Below are 23,937 nucleotides of genomic sequence, written 5' to 3'. Positions count from 1 at the left end.
CGCCACCTTAGGTGTATGTGGCTGGCGCCTTAGCCACTTGAGCCACAGGCGCCGAGCCTATGTACAGTTTTTTAAGAAACTACTAAACTGGCTCAGGGCCTGTGGCTCAGTGACTAGGGCATCAGCCGCATACACCAAGGCTGGTGGGTTCGAGCCTGGCCCAGGCCTGCTAAACAACAATGACAACTGCAACCAAAAAAATAGCCAGGCGTTGTGGTGGGCGCATGTAGTCCCAGCTATACTTGGGAGTCTGAGGCAAGAGAAGCACTTTAAACCCAAGAGTTTGAGGTTGCTGTGAGCTGTGATGCCACCACACTCTACCAAGGGTGAAATAACGAGACTCTTTCTCAAAAAAAAAAAAAAAAAAAAGAGAGAGAGAGAGAAAAGAAACCGCTAAACTGTTCTGCAAAGTGATTTTGTCATTTTACGTTTTCACCACCAGTATGACACAGTTCTCAGTTTCTCCATTTCCTTGCTAATATTTAGTATGGTCTCACAATAATCATAGTCCTGTATCTCATTGTGGTTTTAATTTGCTCTTCCCTAGTCACAAATAATATTGATCATCATTTTCTGTGTTTATCTGCTCTTTTGCCTATTTTTCTTTACTTGGCTGTTTTGTTTTCTTACTGTACAGTTTTGAGATTTCTTTATAATATTCTTATGTAAGTCTGTTATTAAATAGATATGTTGCAAGGATTTTTCTCTCTCTAGTTTGTCTTTTTATGCTCTTAGTGACTTTTGAAGGGAACAAATAGATAAAGTCCAGTTTACACATTTGTTCTTTATGGATTGTACTTTTTGATTTTGTATTTAAAAAGTTTTTCCTTAGCCCAAGGAAAATGATATTTTTACAATGATATTTTTCCTATTTCCTTTCAGAATTTTTCTATTTTTAGTTTTACATTTTGAGTTAATTTAGTATATGATCCAAGGTGTGAACTGTAGGTTGGTTTGTTTTTTTGCTTTTTGCTTTTTACATTAGGACAATGAATAGTTCTAGTACCAGTTGTTTAAAAGATTATCCTTTTCTCCATTGAATTTCCTTTGCATCTTTGTAAAAAAAGAGTTCTGTAATATAAATTCAATACAATAAAAATAGTATTTGTTAAATTTTATGGGATCAATTTTGTAGATAAATCTTAAAAAGCTAATGTTCTGAATTTCATCTTTTTATCACAGTGTTTCTTAGAAGTATACCTGTTAGGAAAAAAAAAGTGGATTCTCTTCAGTTTCTTACACACTTTTTTAAAATTTTAAACAAAGAATAGTATTTTAAAAATTGCATTTAAGAATTGCATATATTCTAGGTATTTAGCAAATAAATATTTGTATTCTAAATTTGTTTCAGGTAGTTGATGTCACTTGGCGATACTCTTGTAAACATGAAGAAGTGATCTCCAGAAGAACTGAGATTAAGGAAGAATTACTTCGAGAGACTATTAATGGGCTTAATAAGCATGTATGTGAGGATTGTTTTTCATTCTTGAGAACACATTTGAGTTTTTTTGTATAATGAAGAATGGCCAATTTTTAACCCATTGAAATTCTTAAAGTACTAGCATTGTTTTGCATGCACGATAGCTTAGTATCTTAAATTTCTTTTATGTTTACTGAATTTTGAGGCCTCATTTTAAATATTATTTTTTTTAATTTTATATTCCTTTGATAGTTGAAATTTTTAACTCTGTACATGTGGGTTTTGTTTTTTTTTTTTATAATTTAAAAAATAAACTAAATTTAGTAGACAGTTAGAACAGGGAAAATCACCCTACGCCAATCAGAAATTGAGATTCAAGGGGAAGTTTTAGTTTTAAATTTGCTTTTATTCCTACTGTGTAGCCCTTCAGAGACTCCAGCCTAATTTGTAGAGTCTGTTGCCTTAGAAGGCTCTGAACTCCGGTTTATTTTCTTCCTAGCACTGTGATTCTGCTAAAGCAACTTGTTTTCAGCCCTTTAGTCACATTTTGTGCATGGCTTCTCAGCCTCTTCTCCTCATGCTATTTAATAATTGACAAATGCTTGGGAGGAATAAGAGGTACAGTGTGTTTCCTTCACCTCACTTCATTTCTTGCCAGCTGGGTGGCTTTTTGTTGCATTCAAACAGGTGTGTGCTCTGTGTGTGTGTGTGTCTCCTCCGGCTTCTCTAGCTTTTCTCAGCAAGACAGTTGTCTAACACAAGCTAATCCACCATATCCAGAAGCGGAAGTTGCTTACCTTCATTGTAAATACATCTGTAGTAGAGGTCATGGAGAGTTGGAAATAGGTGTTAAATGATTTTGCAACATAAAATTTGTAAAATTTTTTAAGTTTCCAGTGTCCTTCTTATTTTCCAAGTAATATACGTATGAAAGTAAAACTGATTTTTTTCAAGACCCCTTAAAATACAAATGTTTCAAGTATATTCTTGCTTAGAGATGGACCTCTACATTCCCTTAGTCATAACAACTTTTTTAAAACATCAATTACAGAGGCAACTATCTTTATCAGAAAACAGAAGAAAAGAACTTCTCCAGAGGATAATTGTGGAACTTGTTGAATTTATATCTCCCAAAACACCTAAACCTGGGGAACTTGGTGGAAGAATATCTGGGTCAGTGGCTTGGAGAGTAGCCCGAGGCGAAATGGGCGTAGAGGTATTTAACTCATTTTAGCATGATCATCTTGTTATTTATTGTCCTGCTTCCTACACTGTGCTTTTTGCTTACAGAAAACTTTATTGACTATGACTTTAGATTAATTTTGTAGAGTAATTATTTAAAAGTGGAAACCTTGAGGAGAACCAATAACTGACATAGTAAATCACGTGAGAATTAGCAAAACATTTTGGGATTTTTCTATTTTTTACCTTATGTAAATTTGTAGTGCAGTATTACTTTTACTGAAGCATGTACAGAAAAATGCACAAATGATAAATGTATAGCTTAACAAATTTTGCAAATTTATCACTCATGTAACTACAAACCAGAATAAGAAATAAATCAGTAGATGGGCGGTGCCTGTGGCTTAAAGCAGTAAGGCGCTGGCCCCATATACCGGAGGTGGCAGGTTTAAACCCAACCCCAGCCCCGACCCAAAACTGGAAAAAAAAAAAAAAAAAACTAGAACCCCAGAAACAAGCATAAGTTCTTTTCCGGTCATTGCCTTCCCTAAAAGTAGCCATTATCCTGGCTTGCAGCATCATATATAAATTTTGCCTATTACTGTGCTTTACATAAATGGCATTAAATACTATACTCTTTTGTGTATAGCTTCTCTTGTACAGATTATGTTAGTGAGATTCATATATATTACTAGGTTTATACTCATTGCTGTATAATGTTCCATTGTATGAATAGCCTATAATTTGATAGCTATTTGGGTTAGTCCTAGGTTTTGGCTGTTAGCCAGACATTCCTATTCATGTTTTCAGTGGATATCTTCGTGTTCAGTTGAGTGTAGATTATACCTAGGAGTGGAATTGCTTGGCGATGAAGTGTGGGTTTGTTCAGCTTTGGTAGCCAAACAGTTTTGCAGAGTGTTGTGCTAGATTTTACTCTCAACAGCAGTATATGAAGTTTTTCCACATCTTTGTATATACTTATTACTATCTGTCTTTTTCATTTTAGCAATTCCAGTGGTGTATAGTAGTATTTTAGTTTCCATTTGGTGATGACTTAGTTCACTGTTCTTTACATTTTTGGATATCTTCTTTTGTGAAGTGCTTGTTCAGGTCTTTAAAAATGAGATTTTAAATGCTGTCCCCATATTTGAAAACTTTATAAAGTACAGTGGGGTAAATATAGAATTTGGTTATAGCACAGAGCCTTTCCCTAGGGCCCCTTATTATAAAAAAAATAAGATTTTTAGTAATTCAGCTGATGAAAGTGTGTATTTCTTGGTGTGCGCTTTCATACATCCAGTATTGGCTAGAAATTTTTAGTGTGATTGTTATTTTATCAAATTTAAGAAATTATCACTTGATTTATCTCCTAAAAGTTAAATGACAATGGAAATATAGTTCCTATAGTTAAGCCCTATAGTTAAGGGCTAGGTAAAAATCAATGTGTTAAGGTGGACTTGGGAAAGTAAAATAGTCTGTTCTTTGCCCTTACGCAACTTAAAGTTTAATCCCTGGAAAGTATTTAATGTAAATGTGTAGGTCTAGGAAGATATTCAATAAAAAATACTTGGAAAGAAAATAACCCATCACGAGCAGTTCCAAAGTTTTACATCTGCTTTTTCCAAATTTTCTGTTGATGTAACTTATTTTTCTAGTAAAGAAGTATGTCCAAAAGGAATGAATTATCTGTAATAAATCTTTTATTTGCTTTTTAATTTATCCCATCATCTGTAGCAGGCAGTTAGAAGTGTTGGTTCAGCCATAGAATTACAAGATCTAAATTCAACAAATAATTCAAATCACTGCTGATGCAGTGCAAGTTACAAGTATAAATCTAAATGAAGCCAGTTAAAAAGAGCCAATTTAATTCACAGCTGTGTTCAATTTTAAAGCATGGATATTATTTAGGTCTTCATTTCTTTTTCTTTTTATAGATGGGTGTGCTACCTCTTGCATGGCATATAAGTTGATTAACTTTAAAAATACAAATTGGGTCATGTACCAGAATCGTTTTCTTTTTTGAAAATTTTTTTTAAATTTTTCAGTTGCTAGGGACCATTTCAAGGCCATGGATTTGACAAGAAATTAACTTTCCCCTTTAGAAATGGTGCTTGTTTTAAAAGCAAATAGAAAATTGTTAATTCTAAAGCATTTTGGAACTAAATCTTACAATCAGTTGTAAAAAGAATGAAATGTTGGTGATATGGTTTCCAAAAAGAAAAAGTTTATTAATTTTAGGTTTGAAATATTTTATGATACATTGATGTTATTTTGAACTAGAATATAAAAATTGCCTGGAATTTTAAGGGAAAACCTGAGCTTTTATAGTATTTTTACACATGCAGACTGTTTCAAGCAATACTTCTCAGATGCTCTCCTAGCTTAGGGTATCAGAAGAGGACACTCTTATGAAATAGCTTTAGGTTGAGATCTGAAAATAAGAAATAGTTCAGTATATAGAAAGTAGAAAGATCAGCATTCTAGAGAGGGAGCAGCATGTGTCAAGGCACTGAGACAGAAACCAGCTGACTTTTTTTTTCCTTGAGACTGAGTCTCTCTCTGTTGTCTGGCTAGAGGTACAGTGGCATCATCATAGCTCACAGCATCTTCAAACTCATGGGCTCAAGGGATCCTCCTGTCTCAGCCCTCTGGGTAGCTGGGACTATGAGTGTTCACCACCACACCCAGCTAAGTTTTCTATTTTTTTATAGAGATAGGGGGTCTTGCTCTGCTTAGGCTGGTCTGGAACTCCTGACCTCAAATGATTCTCCCACCTCTGCTTCCCAGAGTGTTAGGATTATAGGTGTGGGCCATGGCCCAACTCCAACTGGACATTTTTAAAAAACTAAAGGAATAGTAATATGGAAAAGAGTGAATAGATGAAAGGGTTGAAACAGTAACATGAGATCTTATTGGAGAAGTAAGCAGGGGTGGGATCATTTAGGGCCCTAGTAGCCTTGGTAAAGAGTTTGGAGTTTAAGTATATTGAGAAGTCAGTGAAGTGAATTAAGCAGGAAAGTGATGTGTCTCAGTTTTAAAAAAATCACTTCCATTTGCTATGTGGATTATGCATAGGGAGAGGTAAGAGGGAAAGCTGGGAGTGTACTTTAAGAGACAATCGCAGTATCCAAGTAAGAGATGCCACTGGTGGTAGGAAAGAAGAAAAATAAATAGATTAATGGAACACAAAATCACAAATATGTCAGAACTCATACTGCTTGTTTGTTCTCTAGTAATGTTTGGTGCTACATCCACATCATGCTAATTGTATTTTCTGTCAAATGTTTTCCCAATTTTTCAGTAGTAGCAATGCTTTCTTTTCAAGTTGAAGGAGTCTCTTATCACCATGCATAATAATTCCTTTCCTTGTTCTTTTTATTCTAAACATCTTTCATAAAGTTGAAAAATTAATTCTGCTTTCTTTTTAAGAGAAAAGAAACTCTGTTTATCCCCTCTGAAAATGAGAAGATTTCTAAACAGCTCCACCTTTGTTATAATATTGTGAAAGATCATTATGTTCGAGTTTCAAATAACAATCAGACCATTTCTGGATGGGAGAATGGTGTGTGGAAAATGGAATCCATATTCAGAAAAATTGAAACAGACTGGAACATGGTAACTCAATTCATGAAACCATTTTAAAGCTTTGTCGTTTAAATAAATGTAGATTGGCTTTATTTTTCAGTTGCACAAAATGTGAAAACTGATACATTAGCATTATTTTTAGTAACCTTTTAACCTGGAAAAGAAAATTCCATTCCTAATGCCTAATCAAAAGTCTTCTGGAAATTCTTGCATTTATATCAAGGAAGTATCTGTTTTCATCAGAGAGGCTGAATTTAATTCTTTTGTGTGGAAAATAATCAAGTATGTGACCAGTTTGTTTTATTGTGTGAATGTATAATGTATATTGCTATTTAATTTCTGCACAGATACATATTGACTACTAAATGCAGGCCATTAGGGAAAATAATAGATTTAATCCACAATCCCAAGAAGGTACCTCTCTAACAAGCTTTCATTTCATAATAATGTGGATGATTGAGCAGTGAAATTGGTTATTTCTTCTGTGTCCTAAAAAAATGAATAACTAGAGGCTATGACCATGGTGGTTCCAGTTTACCAACTTGCACATTGATTGTCGTCATGTTGTCAGTAACAAGAGTTTTTGCCTTTCAATTGCCCTAGTTTTTAGAAATACACCAAAAATAAACTCAGAACTATTCATAGGACCTAAATAGATGAGACCATATTGTTGATAGATTTTCATGGGAGTTAACTTACAGAGAGCTTTTAAAGTTGACTTGCTAAAATATGTGATTGGGAAGGAAAGTTGTTCACTTGTAAGACATGTTGGATGGATTTAAAAAGTGAGTCACAGATTAGCAGCTGCTAGTGTTTATGAGTATCTACTGTATGCTGTCACTGTATTAGGCAATAATCAGTACAGAAGACATACAGAGATAACATCTTTCCTTTTTTCTCCCTCAATCATAAGTTTTTGTTTCAAAATTTATCATGGTCCTTAAACATATAGATACTAAAGCTTAAATTACATTATCTAATAGTAAAAGTTGAGGTGTTTTTGTATTAAACCAAGAATAACTTAGAGCAGTGGTTCTCAACCTGTGGGTCGCGACATTAGGAAGATTGAGAACCACTCACTTAGAGGATTATTAATATTAAATTTTGGAAGTTTCTTCTTTGGGCTAAAGAAGTGCATAAAAAATAAAAAGATAAAATTTAAAATTTCATTGTACCCCACGACTGCATTAATGTACACAGCTGTGACTTAATAAATAAATAAAATGCTAGTATACACCCAGCAGCCAAAAAAAAAAAAATTTAAACTTTTAAGATGTGTATATCTTAAAATGCGTGTAAATGATAATACATTGAACATCTTCTATGTGAAGATGTTGTGAACATCTTTTGCACAGCCATACTTAGTCTAAAAATTCCTCTCAACAGAAAGCAGGACAGAATAAAAGTGATAATTTATCTGAGAACTAGTGCTTTCTTACCTGGAGAAAAATCATACATTCCTTCCTAACCAGCAGTGTTAATAAAGAAAGTAATGATGGAGAAAATAATGACGCGTTATAGAAGATGTGTTGGGTTGAGCAACAGGGTTACTCTATGGCATATTCACCTTTGGCTCACACACTCATTTGTTCATCAGCAAACATTTGCTGAGTGCCTGTAGTGCCAGGCATTATTCTCAGCTACATGAATAAAAAGACTGTTCCTGCCCTCATGATCTAACAGGGAAAACTGAAGCACAAACAGCCATCTTTACCAAGATGCAGAGTGCTATAATAAGGATATCAACACATTGCTATGGAAACACCGAGGTGGGAGTAATTAGTTCTGGCTGTGGGAGTTGGGCAAAGCTCCACAGAGCAGGCGACATTTGAGCTGAATGCTAAAGGATGAGTAGGTGTTTGTCGGGCAAGGAAACAGGAGAAAAAAGGCCTAGAGTATATGGCATGTTTTAAGATCTTGAAATAGAACTTTGCGGCCTGAGAGGATATATTGTATGAGAATATATAAATACATAATATTTATATATTATAAATAATATAAATGAAAAGCAAAGGCCATTAAATAGAAAACAGACCCCCCCCCCATTCAAGAAAACCATATTCTGATGTACTTTTACGAAGGTGCCAGTTTTGAAAAGTTGAGTGCATCTCCTAGCTATATTATTTAGTCTCAAATGAAGAAAGGGCCTATACTTGTATAGAGTATTAACTCAGAAGCAAGGATTATCATTAACTTGCATATTCCATCTAAATCAGCATTTCTTCTATACTAGTATGCCCCAATTAGGGATCTTCTCACTCTATTGGATATTAAAGCTGCCTCCCATCACACCTTTCCTCAGTCATCTTCAACTCACTATCATGACAAATCACTTGCAGCCTATTCTCAAATTTTTAGAACAGATTCTAACTTTCTCAAAGAGGGTATACTCCCAGGAGCACAAAAGACTTATTCCGTTTTACTTCTTAGCAAATACATTGTTTAGTAATGCCTGAATTGGAAAGAATATAAAAAGCAAAATCAAGAAGACTAGTACACTTTGGGGGAGCAAGTGATAACATTTTTATAAAAGCAGGGTTAATAAATTCCTGCCTAGTCTCTCTTATCTTCCTTCGTGCTTCCAAAGATGTGCCCCATGCTGTACACACTTTCAAAACTTCAGTTATTTAGTGCTATTAGAATAAGAAACAGCTCCAAGGGTCTTCAGAGTCTGGCCCATGTCTCTTTCTCTGGCTTTGCTTTACACCCGCCACCTCTTACTCTCTGCACCCCCTTGCTCTGCATTGCAACTGCAGCCCTTCTATCCTCTCTACAGAACCTCCTTAATTTTCTTTTTTGCTTGATTAACTTATTCCTAGAACTTGCTTAAGTCTTACTCCTTTTGGTCCCAGCCAACTAAATCCATTTCCCTCTTTGTAGATTTATTTTATGTATTGTACCTCTCTTTCATGACATTTATTTAACAAATATGTGTAAGAATTTGTGTCTCACTTGATTATGTTCATTTCTCAGGACAGAGACTTTATCTTTTTCTACTCACTTTTGTACTCACAGCGTTCATTTATCTAGCATAATGCCTAACACATTAAGTGTTTAGTAAAGAATGTTGAATGTAAGAATAATTGAATATATGTGGCATAAATTCTGCCGTCACCCTAGGCCTGTGTATAATGCTGTAGATACTCTGCTTTGCTCATAGGGTCCCTTGGATGTTCTTAGATACCTTTTACTTTTGATGAGTTTTATCACTCTCTTTGTCTCTACATGAGTCATTGTAGCGATTTTTGGTGCATGGCATTGTGTCAAGATTGTATTTAGTGCTCAACAAATATCCACATTGTGAAACATTGTACTTGGCCTTTGGGTTGTAATGGTAAATTAAGAAGCAAGACTCAAGGTGGGCATTGACTAATATAAAAGAAAGACACATAAGGGCCAATTGTTTAAGTTAATGGGGTAAATGCTGGAAGAAAATGTATATCTGTATATGATACCACAGAAGGAAAAACAGAAGAGCAACTAACATCTTGAGTCTGAGTGAAATAAACAGAACTCAATTTTTTTTTTAATTCTCTGAATAACAATCAGCATTTTAGAAGGCATGTGTGATCAACTACCTGGGCTTCCACCCACCCCGAACTAGCAAACAAGCAATTTTGTAGCAGACACCAGCCAAGTGTCCTCTCATTCAATTCAGTTCTGACACTAGCTCCCTGCAAATAGCATCAGATCCCAAAAGTTGAGGGCTTAGTCCCTAAGACTGCCCACCTCCCTTCAGATGCAAATCACAAGCTCAAACTAAAAATCAGGCTTAAATTAGTGTTCCCACATCTCCTTCCTTGGATTCAGTTAATTTGTTAGATTTGCTCACAGAGCTCAGGGAAACATGTTGACTGGTTTATTTCAAAAGATACTACAAAGGATATAGATAAAGAGATGTATAGGGTAGGTGTGAGAAGGGATGCAGAACTTCCATGCCTTCCCTGGGTGTTCAGCAGTCTGAGAGCTCTCCAAACCCTGTCCTTTTGGCCCTTTTATGGAGACTTCATTGGATAGGCATGATTAACAACCTTGTAGAAATATGGTTGGGCATAAAGGGTACAATGTAATACTAACAGACTGAGCAGAGAAACCCAGCAAGGCCTGTCTGTTCAGATTCTTTTTGGCTCCCCTTGTGCAGCCTGCCTTCCTCAAGGTGTGGGGCAGGAACCCTTCTGAAATGGGGTTCTTATGACCCACAATCACAGAAGGTAGGTCAGAGAATTTCCTTATGGCCAACTCCAAGACAGAAAGGCAACGAAAGCGTATACTTGTATATTTTTAGTTTCTCTAGTCTGCCTTGCAGAGAAATATAACAACAAGGGCTATGAAATTTAAGAATAGAACCTAAACATAGATAAAAACTCATGGGTTTGTGTATGTTATGTACATACACACATCATAATGTCACGGTTATGGAAGGTCTTGCAGCGGAAGTGCTATCTGAGTGGACTGGAAAAGAGGGAGAGTTTCTCAGCATGAGGACAGGATTTGGAAGGGGAGGTTGTTTGGGGGCATGGAAATAATGTGTGCAAAAGTACCAAGATGAGAGACATTGATAAATTCAGGGAAGAGTGAGTAACAGGGAATATGGAGGAGAATCATGGGAAATGAAACTAGGAAGATAAACGGTTGCCAGGTCCCAGGGACTTTGATTACCTTGCAGTTAGGTAGTAGGACACTGAAAGGGTTCACGGAGGGGAAGGACATGTTCACACTGGTGTTCCAGAGAGGTAATTCCAGAGGGTGCAAATGAAATAAATTGGAAGTATGGCATAGAAAAATTTAGTAGGAACTGACAGTGGATTTGTGTTTGATTTCAGTGATAAATGGAATAACCAAAAATAGGATCCATGAGCAATACTAGATTACCAGCATTGAATTAAAATCCGGTAAAATATAGCTGCTCTGCAGGTAATCTGTAGGAAGGACTGACTTCAGGGTGCCTGCTATATGGTGAACTCAATTTGAGTGAATCTTAGCGGCCTTAAGTAGAAGAATAATTTTGAGAGTGTACTAAAGAACAGCTTTAAACAATGCAGGACAAATGGAACCTCCAGGGAACCAAAGCAGCCTGACATGTAGTAATCAAAAAATCTTTATCCAAACATCTTCTGTAGAATGTGAAATGAACAGAGAAGGTGGCATGCAAATTGTTCTGTCCTGAAAATAATTGTTACAGCTACAACCCAAAGGACATGTTTCATTTGTATAATTATGAATAGTGCAGCTTAGACCCCAAGCCATAGACAGATACGTTGATTTTGCTCTGACCTACGTTTTTTGTATGCCTGTATATGCTCATACATATCATAAAGGTGCAAGGGCGGATCACTGGTGGGAGAGGGATAGGAATGACAGAGAGAATTCATTCTACAGGAGAAAAGCTCTCTGATTTCTGGTTTTACTAGGATTCCTACTAAAGTAAGATAGCAGTTCACCTCTTAATATACCACAGATTGCAAAACTGTACATGAAAAACTTCATACAGTAACTTAAATTCATGAACTTAAAAAGCCAATAGGCAAAAATATGTCTCATATAATTCAGGAAGTTAGAAACAGCCAACAGTTTTAAAATGTTTATTTGTCTCTAAACCAAACAAGTGAATATTTGAGAGCTTAGAAAGTATTTCCCCCCCTAAATAAATTATAGTTTCTGTTGATAGGTTCTGTTGATAAAATTATAGGTTCTGTTGATATTATGCATAGGTAGGATCACAGCTGGAGATTTTTATATAAATTCTATTTTGGTGCATTTCTAATTACAAAACTCAGTATACATATTCTTGATAACTTTTAAATACCTCAGTAATGATAGTTAAAATCATAATTGTGCTGGGTGCAGTGGCTCACATCTATAATCCAGCACTCTAGTAGGCCAAGGCTCACAGATTCCAGTTCAACCTGAGCCAGAGCAAGACCTTGTCTCTAAAAATACCCGGGCATTGTGATGGACACCTGTAGTCCCAGCTACTTGGGAGGGTGAAGCAAGAGAATTGCTTGAGCCCAAGAATTTGAGGTTGCTGTGAGCTATGATGCCATAGCAGTCACCAAGGGCAACAAAGTGAGACTCTGTCTCAAAAGAAAAAAAAAAAATCATAGTTGTGACCCAAAACCATACTATGTAATAAAGGCAACACTTGGAGTGAACTAGAAGTTTGGAGCTGACCTGACTTCAACCTATCACATTTTATACCTGTACTTTGGGGGGGAGTTTGAAGCTACTAAGCTCTGAAAATACACAAGGCACAGAAGTATATATATAGAAACATAAATTTAAGTATATCTATTTTTGTCTTAAGATTGCTTTCCCCATATCTTTTAGTTCTTTCCAACCTCCTTTCTTCCAGTTACACATGTGTTTGGCTCATCTTTCCCAGATAACCCTCTTTACTAGCTATTCCTTTGAAGAATTAAGCTATGGATAATCCTCAGATGCTCAGTAATGTAGGGTGGGTGAAACTAACAATCCCAGAGAACCCTGGCACAATTCTGAGCCCCAGAATTTGTTCTCTTTACAAACTGCTCTAAGCAGAGCATGCAGGAGGAACGTGAATACAAGAGGATGTTACCGTGAGGTTGTCCTGAACTTAGTCTAGCAAGTGACAATTCCACGTATCTAGGTTTGTCAACAGCAAACAACAGTTGGCAATACATACCTACTTTAAAATCATTTTCCTTGGAGAGTGATTGTTCAGTCATTATATAATCTCTAAGTCACTGATTCTAAAAACTTAATAGGTTTATTTAAGCTGCAAGAAAATGAGATACAGGTTGCCAAATAGTGACTGGAATATTTGCAGTGATTGATTTTTTACTTGATGAGTAAGATGAGAATATAGAATATTACATGTAGTAGATTATTACCCTGGAAAATGTGTTTTACCTGGTACTTTCGACTGTTGCCCCTGAGCTAAAGAGTATGGGTTAAATGTTTCTGCAAGAATCAAGTCTAACTTGAATATATGTATGTTTCTATACAAATTTTTATTTCTTAATATTTACTAAGCCCTTTTGTGAATTCAGAATCTGTGCCCCAGAATCTGAGCTTATGATTTGGTTAAGTTAGGTCAGGCAAATACCCATGAAATAAAATACAGTAGAATTCCATACTTGACCACCTCCCTATATTGACCTCCTCCATAAGTTGACCTAATTTTCATAGACCAGAAGTACCCTCTGTGTACATGTCAGTACAGTAGGCCTAGTTCCTAACTGACCACCTTTGTACATTGACTAGTTTGCTACTAGTCCCATGGGTGGTCAACTTACAGAGGTTGTACTGTAGTTATAGTAGGTAAAAGAGTATGGGAGGTTCACGTGGGATGACATTATGGAGGACTTTGATAGCTAATAGGTTACACTTACTCTAAGAGCTGGGTACTTGCTAAGCATTGCAGGCCAGGCAGATGATGGGAAGAAAGTGAGATTTTATTAATAAAACTTTGATCTGATTGTATTAGTTAAATTGAGCTGTGTTAGGTGGTTGCATTAAGATGAGTTTAAAGTCATAACTACAGTGGTAGTGCAGTATAAGTAAGGAAAGGGTATTTTCCCCCAAGACTTATTTATTTCAAATAAATAGATGTTTGTGGGAGTTTAGACATAAGGGATAAATGAAGTGGTACATTCTTAAGGGATTGAAATTGGTTGAGTGGAATTACCTGCGAAAGACGTAGTCTGTGGATGTCAGTTTTCATGTCAACACCTTGAAGACTTTACATGAAAGTAGGAGAGAGAAGCAACCAGTAAACTTGGGTGCCTTAAATGGTGTACATTTAAAGTGGTAAGAGCCATTGATGATGAAGTAACACAGAGTGTACTATTTAGGAAAGTGGCTATGGGTATAACCTTTTATATCTTAGCCGAGGTATTTTCTTAGAGGCTGTTGCCCACCTCACTTTAGAAAAGCTTATATGAAAATCAAGACTTAGAACATAAGATGAATTAAAGAGTAGTTGCATATAGAATAATTCTTCATTTTCAGCAGTGTTAATCTTAAAGTTCATTTTAAATAACTAAACTTCTTAGTTTAAAAAATATGATTTACTAAAATTTGGTTAACATGCAGTTCTTTAGAGCTACACTTACTGAAGGTACTTGCACTGCATTCAAATAATACCTGATAGAGCAAAAGATGCCTCAGGAAAAATAGCTTTGAAAAATGAAAAATTGTTAGCTATAAGAATCTTTTTAGAGGAGAAAATTAATTTTTTAATAACCATTTGTACATAGTACCCTGTGATAACTTTTCACTGTGTTTATTTCCAGTATTATTGATTATTTCTGACATTTTCTCTCCCTCTTCTCTCCACTTTATAGGTATATTTAGCCCGAAAGGAAGGATCATCTTTTGCTTATATTTCCTGGAAATTTGAGTGTGGGTCAGTTGGCCTGAAAGTAGATAGCATTTCCATTAGAACAAGTAGTCAAACCTTTCATACTGGAATAATACAGTGGAGATTGCAGTCTGATACAGCACGAGTAGACCTGATAGGTGGTAAGCATCTGACTGGAGAATTAATCGTAAAGTATATACTTACCACTCTGAAGACTAATTGTACTTATTTCAGATATAGCTCTTTTTCATACCCAAGGGTTATTAATACTATTGCATTAAAAAAATTGTTACGGCTCGGCGCCTATAGCTCAACCGGCTAAGGCGCCAGCCATGTACACCTAAGGTGGCGGGTTCGAATCCCCAGCCTGGACCTGCCAAACAACAATGACGGCTGCAACCAAAAAATAGACGGGCGTTGTGGCAGGCGCCTGTGGTCCCAGCTACTTGGGAGGCGGAGGCAGGAGACTCGCATGAGCCCAGGAGTTGGAGGTTGCTTTGAGCTGTAATGCCACGGCACTCTACCCGGGGGGACAGCTTGAGGCTCTGTCTCAAAAAAAAAAAAAAATTGTTAAAGTGTCTGGGTGTGGTGGTTCACATCTGTGATCCTAGCATTCTGGGAGGCCAAGGCTGGAGCTTGAGCTCAGGAGTATAAGACCAGACTAAGCAAGAGCAAGACTCCATCTCTACTAATAAAAAAAAATGAAAAATAACTACCCAGGCATGGTGGTACATGCCTATAGTCCCAGCTACTCAGGAGACTGAGGCAAGAAGATTGCTTGAGCCCAAGAGTTTGAGGTTGCTGTGAGCCATGATGCCATAACACTCTATTCAAGGCTATGGAGTTAGACTCTGTCTCAAAAAAAAAAAGTTTTAGAAGTAAAGACTTGTGTAATCTCTTTGTAACAGGAAGGCTGATTTTTTTGTTGTTACTATGAAATGCAAATGCAAAGAGAAAATCATTTCTTTGTTCCAAAGGATGCATTAATCCATAAAGAATAATTTGTATTTATTTTTTAGGGGTTGTTTGTAACCTATAGGTCAGTCTATGTAAAATGCATTCCAGAACTATCTCTTTATGCTCTTTAAATTACCAAAAGCAAAATGTTAATTTTTTTTCCCTCTCCCACAGATAAAAATCTTCGCTCCTATCATGATTTTTCTAGTGCCACTGAAGTTATTTTGGAAGCAGAATTAAGCAAAGGAGATGGTGATGTTGCTTGGCAACATACCCAGCTGTTTAGACAAAGTTTAAATGACCACGAAGAAAATTCTTTGGAGATAATTATAAAATTCAGTGACCTTTGAGAACTTGAACATTGTAGAAAAGCTGGCAATAATCAAGGACTTAAACCATGGTCTAAAGTAGTCTGTTGGTTCAGTGCATGCTTAGTTGGCAATTTACTACTCTGCGCTAGCATATTTCTTTTGCTAGCTATCCATCATGTAACCCTTATGAAAATATATCTTTATACTGTGAACCATAATGAAATCTTGAATTAAAAACTTCTTCCATATGTGACTATAATTTGGAGTAAAGTCTTGTTGGCCTAGTGAGCTTTAATCTAAAAACTGTAAGTATAGTTTAAGAGTTAAATGATGGTATTCATGATTAAGGATGATTAAACACTATTCATGATAATGGTAAAATCTTAGGCTTATAATAGTAACTTGACAGTTTCTGATCAGCCATTCATTTCTTCGTAAGTGGTTCATTAGATTTTCTTAAGATTTTTTAATTTTTAATAAATGTGAAAGTATAGTATCTCATAAGTTATATAATGCATGAAAATTTTTATGATTGTAAATATGTAGGCATTTAAGAAATAAAATGAATTATTTTGCCTTATATCTTTTTAGTGGTTACTTTGGCTAAATAAAAATCTTTACTAAGTTTGCTAAACTTTGAAAACCACTTCAATATATGTTAGTTGTGAAAAACATTTAACATTGACAGCATAAATTCAAAGATACATTGTAAATTTCATAATCTGTAGACACTTGAAAATGCTTTGCCTTTCAGTTTTAATTTTATCTACCTCATTTGAATAAAATATTCTTTACTTTAAAACTGTGTAACTGTATATTATATAGTATATCAAGAGTTTTTTGTGTTTTCTATATAACCTCTCCAACTAAGTTCAGTGAATATTATTTGTGTGCAAAGCACTGTGCAGGAAGCAGTGATGAAAAAGAGACCCAAGCCTCCATATTCCTTTTATAATGTTTTGCAAAGTGAATTTCAGTTTTTTACAAGAAAAGGACATACTAAGATTCTCATCCTGTGTAACTTGGTAGAAATACATGCCTTATAAAATATTTAATAGGGGCTGGACACAGTGGCTCATGCCTGTAATCCCAGCACTTTGGGAGGCCAAGGTGGAAAGATTGTTTGAACCCAGGAGTTCCAGGCTGCAGTGAGCTTTGATCACACCACTGCACTCCAGCCTGGGTGACCAAGTGAGGCCCTGTCTCAAAAAAAAGTAAGATCCTGAAACAAAGATCTTGTATTTTCTTTTTGATAATTTTTTTTTATTTCTTTAGAGGTAGGAGTTCTTACTGTTTTGCCCATTATGGAGTCAAACTCCTAAACTCAAGCAGTCTTCCTACCTCAGCCTACTGAGTAGCTAGAACGACAGGTAGTGCCACCACATCCAGTTTATATTTGCTTTTTCTAATTTCTTTCAAACTTGGTTGGGAATTTTTTGCTTAAAAGTTATATTTTAAAAGAAGTAGTTTATATATCTGAAGTTAGTATATACTATGTAGTATGTCTTCAATACTGGAAAGTTTTCTGGAATTCTCAGATTAAGTTATATCAGCCTATAGTAGCCAAGTATTTAAAATTGGAGAGATGTTGACATCGGTCTTGCCCAGTGGTTCTCAACCTTCCTGATGCCTCAAAATGCTGTGACCCTTTAATACAGTTCCTCATGTTGTGGTGACTCCAACCATAAAATTATTTTCGTTGCTACTTCATAACTATAATTTTGCTACTGTTATGAATCATAATGTAAATATCTGATATGCAGAATATATTTTCATTGTTACAAAGGGGTTGGGGACCCAGAGGTTGAGAACTGCTACTCTTGGGTATTATTGGCACAGTATTTTGATGTCCATGTGTACCAACCCTTTTAACACTCAAGAAAAAGCCTAGAGATCCTCAGCAGTTTTATAAAGATGTTAACAGAAGTGTAGGAACTCAGTAGAACATACTTAGATGAGGATTAATCTAATGTATAATAGTATAAATTATAATTAATGTATACATTATACTATTATACATTAGTATAATGTATTATAAAATATTTAATAGGGGCTGGACACAGTGGCTCATGCCTGTAATCCCAGCATTTTTACTGTGGCTTTAAGGGAAAAAATGATTAGAGTTCAAGTGGCCTATAGAGCACAGTTTTTATAGAGCTGAACTGGCCAAGAGAAAAGGTATTTGCATACTTGAATGTATTCCATGAGAGCTTCAACCACAGCGGACTCAGTATGTGTTAACACATAATTTATTATACAGAGTAGTTTGGAAATACTACAGAGAGTATGGAACAAAATAATTCCCAATACATTAAGTGACAGTAAACTGGTAAGGCAAAAGTAAGTTAGGCAAAGAAGGGCCAATAGTATGGACCCTCCATAAACCATTGCTAATATTAAGGTATATTTCATATACTAATCATTTCAGATCTTCTGATTGAATAACTTTCCACTGACATTGCCCATTATTTAAAAAGAATTTATTCCCTGGTTTCTGGTCAGATCCCATTATGATGAATTCCACAGTCTGTTTTTAGCTATATATATATATAGAGAGAGAGAGAGAGAGTGTGTGTGTTAGCAGAAGTCCTTTGCTAGAAATCACAATCTCAGGGTGAACAAAAAAGTACATCTGATGCTTTGATCAATTTACAAGGAAAAGAAGCACCTCTAATTAAGGGAGGGCTAGAGAAGACTTTTTGTCATAGAACATCTTTGAGGTAGAAAGGGTTGTTAGAGATAATTTCACCCAGACTTCTAACTTTTCACTGAGAAAACTCAAGCCCAGAGAAGTTAAATGACCTGTCCAACAAATGGGTGAAACAAGGGTGTGGGCAAGATTAATTTATATGCCTGTCTTTCCTTCTATCAAGTTGCAAGGTCATGGAATCATAGACCTGTGTGTGGGTTGCTGGTTTAGTAGGTATTTCATGAATAGATAACTGTAAATAGAAAAGTTCGAATTGAGAAGGTATTACAGTTGAAATTAGAATGTGTGCTTTTTCTAACTATAGTTAACCTATTCTAAAGATTTTTTTTCTTTACGTCTAAGTTGTGTTTTGATTTTATAATCTAGGCAAGTATACTCCTAAGTGTAGACCAGGTGACATGCCTTCCTTAAAGACTTTCTTAGAGAAGAATAAGAGTAAACTAAAACAAGTTGTGATTGTTTATTCCAACTAGCATATATTCAGTTACATCCTCTATATTGACCAAAATAATGCTTTATTTCTAATAAAGAGACTTAGGATGGACCTAAACTAATAGTGGCCACTTTTTTAGTTCATAATAAATGCCAGTGACTTTCAAAATCTCGTTTGCTCATAGTGCTCTTGGATAGTAGCTAGTGTGTGTTATCTCCATTTCACAGATGATGAAACAGAGAGGCTAAGCCATTATTTTAATGCCTGTATGTATAAAATCCTTCCTTTTTGTAAAATATGGAAATTTTCACCACTCTAAGTGAAAATAAGAGTTGAGGCCTTGCTCTATTAATTTTCTAAAGACTTGATCTGAGATCAACAAAATTGTAGCATCAGCTAGAAATCTCTAAGTCAGTCAGAAAGGGCCTCCAAAAAGCTAAAGTAGTATCATGGAGTCTAACCACTAAAGCTTTTCAATGAGAGGACTTATAGAGTGTCACTCAGTCTAAGAAGTAACAATCTGGTTTTTAAACATTAAAGCCATTGTTGATAAATTCAAAGAAGAAAATACTATGAAAGTGCTGCCTTCACTCCTCTCTACACAGTTGGAATTAACTGCCAAAATTTTTGTATATGTCCTTCCAAAGATTTCCTGTATATTTCCTTATTTATATATGTCTACATCCAGCCTCATGCAGGCTGGATGAGGTGTGGCTCACACCTGTAATCCCAGCCCTGCAGGAGGCCAAGGTGGATTGCCTGAGCTCAGGAGTTCAAGACCAGCCTGAGCAAGAGCAAGACCCCATTTCTACTAATAGTAGAAAAATTAGCCAGGTGTTGTGGTGGGCACCTGTATGTAGTTCCAGCTACTTGGGAGCCTGAGATGAGAGAATCGCTTGAGCCCAAGAGTGTGAGATTGCTGTGAGCTGTGACACCATAGTACTCAACCCCAGGGTGATGAGTAAGACTCTGTCTCAAAAAAAACAAAACAAATGGTTTTGCCGTGTTTATATAAATAGAAGTTTATCATTTTTTCTACTTGTTTTCTTAAAAACATGTCTTAGGGCTCAGTGCCCATCGCACAGTGGTTGCAGCGCCAGCTACATACACTGAGGCTGGTGGCGGGTGGGAACCCTGCCCAGGCCCGCTAAACAACAGTGACAAATACAACAAAAAATAGCTGGGTGTTGTGGTGGGCGCCTGTAGTCCCAGCTACTTGGGAGGCTGAGGTGAGAGGATCACGTAAGCCCAAGCGTTTAAGGTTGCTGTGAGGGCAACATAATGAGACTCTGTCTCAAAAGAAAAAAGAAAAACAACATGTCTTAGAATAGGGTGACCAGATTTTAACATTTAAAGCAGGACAACAAGGGGGGCGGGGCCTGACAACAATGCAAACTTTGATAAGCAGTTCTCTAATCGCTTCTCAACAATTATTTGTTATTATTACAGTTTAACATTATAAAATTAACAAAAATAATATAAAACTCATATTCTGGTGAAATAGCCCCATGGCAGCCAAAAACCGTATATTTCCTTCCTGTTTTCCTGCCCGTTCGTGCATTCTTTCCAAAAATCGGGACTTTTTTAAAACGCCCCGGGACACAGGACAAATTGTTCAAAAGCAGGACTGTCCTGCCAAAAGCGGGACGTCTGGTCACCCTATCTTAGAAGTCTTTCCGTTTTCAGTCACAGATCTGCTACGTTCTTAACTGCTCACCAGTATTCCATAATCTATCCCTTCCCTTATTTTCAGATTTTTAGATCCCCTCCTTTTTTATAAGCACCACCCACTACAGAGAACATCCTTACACATACTTCTTTTCACATATACTGTATGCAAAGATATGTGCATTTTAAATCTTACTAGATACTGTCAATTGCTCTCTAAATAAGAAACACCGATTAATATACCCAGCAAGAATGTTCGAGGCACCTGTTTTCTCCTGCTTTTGCCAAACTAAATGTTGCAGTTGTAGCCAGCTGTCAGTGCTTCTCATCTCCTGACCTTCATGCCTTTGCACATGTCCCCATTACATTAAATTAGAGCTGATCTGATCTGAGACTAGGTCATAAAAAGCCTTGGCTTTCTTGGACTGCCATGCCACTAGGAGGCTCCAGCAGGCCTGTGGAGAGGAACTGAGGCTTCCCTTCAACCAGCAGCACCAACTTGCCAGTCATGGAAGTGGATTCTCCCACCCTAGTCAAAGCCTTCAAGATTGTAGCTTCCTACCCAGAAAAAAAAAATCCTTTTATCATACGTACATTTGCACTAGATGTTGATCACAGCTCAATTTACAATTGCCAAGATGTGGCGACAACCCAAGAATGGATTGATAAACTGTGCTAAATGTGTACCATGGGATACTATTTAATCATAAAAAAGATGGAGACTTTACATCTTTTGTATTTACCTGGATGAAGGTGAAACACATTCTTAAAAAGCAAATATCCAATGTACTCAATACTAATATGAAGCCAGTAGATGAACTAATACACTCCCACACAAGAGAAAAACTCAGTTCAATTTAAGTTGTCGGGAGGAGGTGAGAATGCAGAGGGAGGGGGATTGGTGTGCTGCCATCTAATGGGCACAATGTAAGGCTATGTGACATGCATCCTGGGTGCAGGACACAACTACAACAGGGACTTTACCTAACAAATGCAAACATTGTAACCTAATCGCTAGTACCCTCTTATTAATTTGAACTTAAAAAAAAGAAAAAGATGGTAGCTTCATGGAATGAGACACTCCAAGTCAGAACTGCTCAGCCAAACCACTACCGAATTCCCAGTGCATGCACAGAAACCGTGAGAGATAATTAATGCTTTTTTTTAAGACACTATGCTTTGGGGTGATTTGTTTATATAGCACTCAATTACTAAAACAGCAATGTTATTTTTGCCATTCTAAAGAGTGAAAATATGTAGGTTTAATTGCTATTTTCTTGTCTGCTTCCAAGATTAAACAATTTTTCATATGTTCATTAGCCACTTGGTTTCTTCTTTAAATTTTCTGTACATATTTATGTCTTTTACACGTAAATGTATACATTAACATGTATAATATATTAATACATGTTCTTTAGAATTTGTAGAAATTTATAAATACACCCCCCCATATCTTTGTCTCTTCTATTGAGTGGATTGTTTTTATAATCATGCTTAATATCCAACCGTTTATAATTGCTTTCCTTCGTACCAGCTTTTACTTTGTTGTTTATCTCTATGAGATTAACAATTAGAAATATTCCAGGGGGTCTCTTTTGTTACTAAATTATTTCCTTTTTCTTGTGGATTCATGTCACATGATTCATCTTGGTTCTCCACATTATTGGTCTTTCTTAAATGTTTGATCTACTATAATAACAGGGATCTGACCTGGGTTTCCTCACTCACTGTGTGGGTTACATTGTTACCAGACCCCTCCCTTGGTTGAGGGGGCTGACAGCAGAACAGTCATGGTGGGTGTGGCATGCCAACGAGGAGCTTCATCACGGGGTGCCTAGACATCCAGCAGGCAGACATGCTGAAGACTCTAGACCCCACCACTCCCTGATCAATATTTAGGTTCATTTCTTTAAGGGATTTTCTTTTTTCCTTTATGATTTAGTTTTATTTTTTTCTTACGTAAAAGATTTTCACAGTTCCAAAGTCAAAACTCGATGTCAAGGTGAGTGCACAGAATATCTTGCTACGCTCTTTCTCCCTTCCCTGTTCCTTTCTTCCACCCACCCCACCCCCATGGGTAACCATTTATGAGCTTGGGTTTATTTTTCCGTTTTTTCCTTTTTGAAAATTAAAAAAAAACTTTTCTCCTGGCAAGGCATGGTGGTTCACACCTGGGAGGTCAATGTGAGTGGATTGCTTGAGCTCATGAATTTGAGACCAGCCTGCAAGAGTAAGACCCTGTCTCTACCAAAAATGGAAAAATAAGCCAGGATGTTGTGTTGGGCGCCTGTAGTCCTAGCTGCTCAGGAGGATGAGGCAAGAAGATCGCTTGACTGACGTTGCTGTGAGCTATGATGACACTGGTGCATTCTACCTAAGGTGACAGAGTGAGACTCTGTCTCAAGAAAAAAAAAAAATTCTTGTCCTTTCCAAGAGTATTGACACTATACTATACTATACATACTGTTTTGCACCTTGCCTTTTTTTTTTTTTTACTTAGCATTTCAGAGAAATCATGCTACATCACCAGTTTAAAAACTTACAAGTCTTTTCTACTGCAGTGTATTAATTTCTTTGAGTGTACAATAGTTCACATTTTGAGTTGTCTCTAGCCTTTTTCAACTAACAATTAAAAATTAATAGGTTTAACATAAAATAAGGATTTTTAGCTTATCTTGACAAATTCGATAAGGTGATATGTGTCCATAATTTCTGTGTGGCAGCAGTTGGCTAAGCCTGAATAGTACGTATACCTCCTTTAACAAAGGACTGCTACAGGACTTGTATTACCTGTTCACTACTACTATAAATCCCCACTCATTGTTCCCAGCTCCAAAGCTGAAATCTAGTGCCAGTCACCATTTACTTTAACACTTGCACTATTTTTCTCAGGGAAATATTCCTCTGGGTTCCATGTCTGTCAGGAGTATAGAATCAAAGTAAATAGGTTGCATGATTTTACTTAGGTATTTATTCATTTTTACCTACAATAACTTTACTCATGAAAGTTACCTGCCTGTTGGAATTTGTGACTCTGCCTTAAAGGACATTCATGTGTATTTCCATCAAGTTTACTGTAATTGTCTATGACAAGTTTTTACCATCAGAACTTCTTGTGTAGCTATATGTGTGTAGCTTTGGGGGAGGTTGTCATCTTTGAATTTGCAGAATTTAGAATCTATCATTAAGTTACTTAAGATTGTAGGAGTCGGCTTGGCGCCTGTGGCTCAAGCCGCTAAGGCGCCAGCCACATACACCTAAGGTGGTGGGTTCGAATCCCCAGTCCGGGCTGCCAAACAACAATGATGGCTGCAACCAAAAAATGGCCAG

At 36.4% G+C, this 23,937-nt stretch overlaps 1 protein-coding gene across 2 annotated transcripts in view; it reads left to right on the top strand.

Moving 5' to 3' along the window:
- NGLY1 (N-glycanase 1) overlaps positions 1-16,376 on the top strand; it is a 68,523-nt gene extending 52,147 nt beyond the window's left edge. The window contains exons 8-12 of one of the 2 annotated variants that reach the window (XM_003781750.2): positions 1,352-1,462; positions 2,472-2,636; positions 6,032-6,217; positions 14,512-14,689; positions 15,660-16,376. In XM_003781750.2, the coding sequence (XP_003781798.1) occupies positions 1,352-1,462; positions 2,472-2,636; positions 6,032-6,217; positions 14,512-14,689; positions 15,660-15,835 (816 nt within the window). In that variant the 3' untranslated portion in view covers positions 15,836-16,376. The remainder of the gene's footprint in view (positions 1-1,351; positions 1,463-2,471; positions 2,637-6,031; positions 6,218-14,511; positions 14,690-15,659) is intronic. The other variant, XM_003781751.3, reaches the window with a different exon arrangement.
- The last annotated feature ends 7,561 nt before the right edge of the window (positions 16,377-23,937 follow it).

The sequence above is a fragment of the Otolemur garnettii genome, unplaced genomic scaffold, assembly GCF_000181295.1.
Source record: "Otolemur garnettii isolate 467f Iridium unplaced genomic scaffold, OtoGar3 scaffold00002, whole genome shotgun sequence".
In the NCBI taxonomy this organism is placed as follows: Eukaryota; Metazoa; Chordata; class Mammalia; order Primates; family Galagidae; genus Otolemur; species Otolemur garnettii.
Note: the sequence above shows the minus strand (reverse complement) of the source record. Positions and strands in the feature narration are given on the sequence as shown.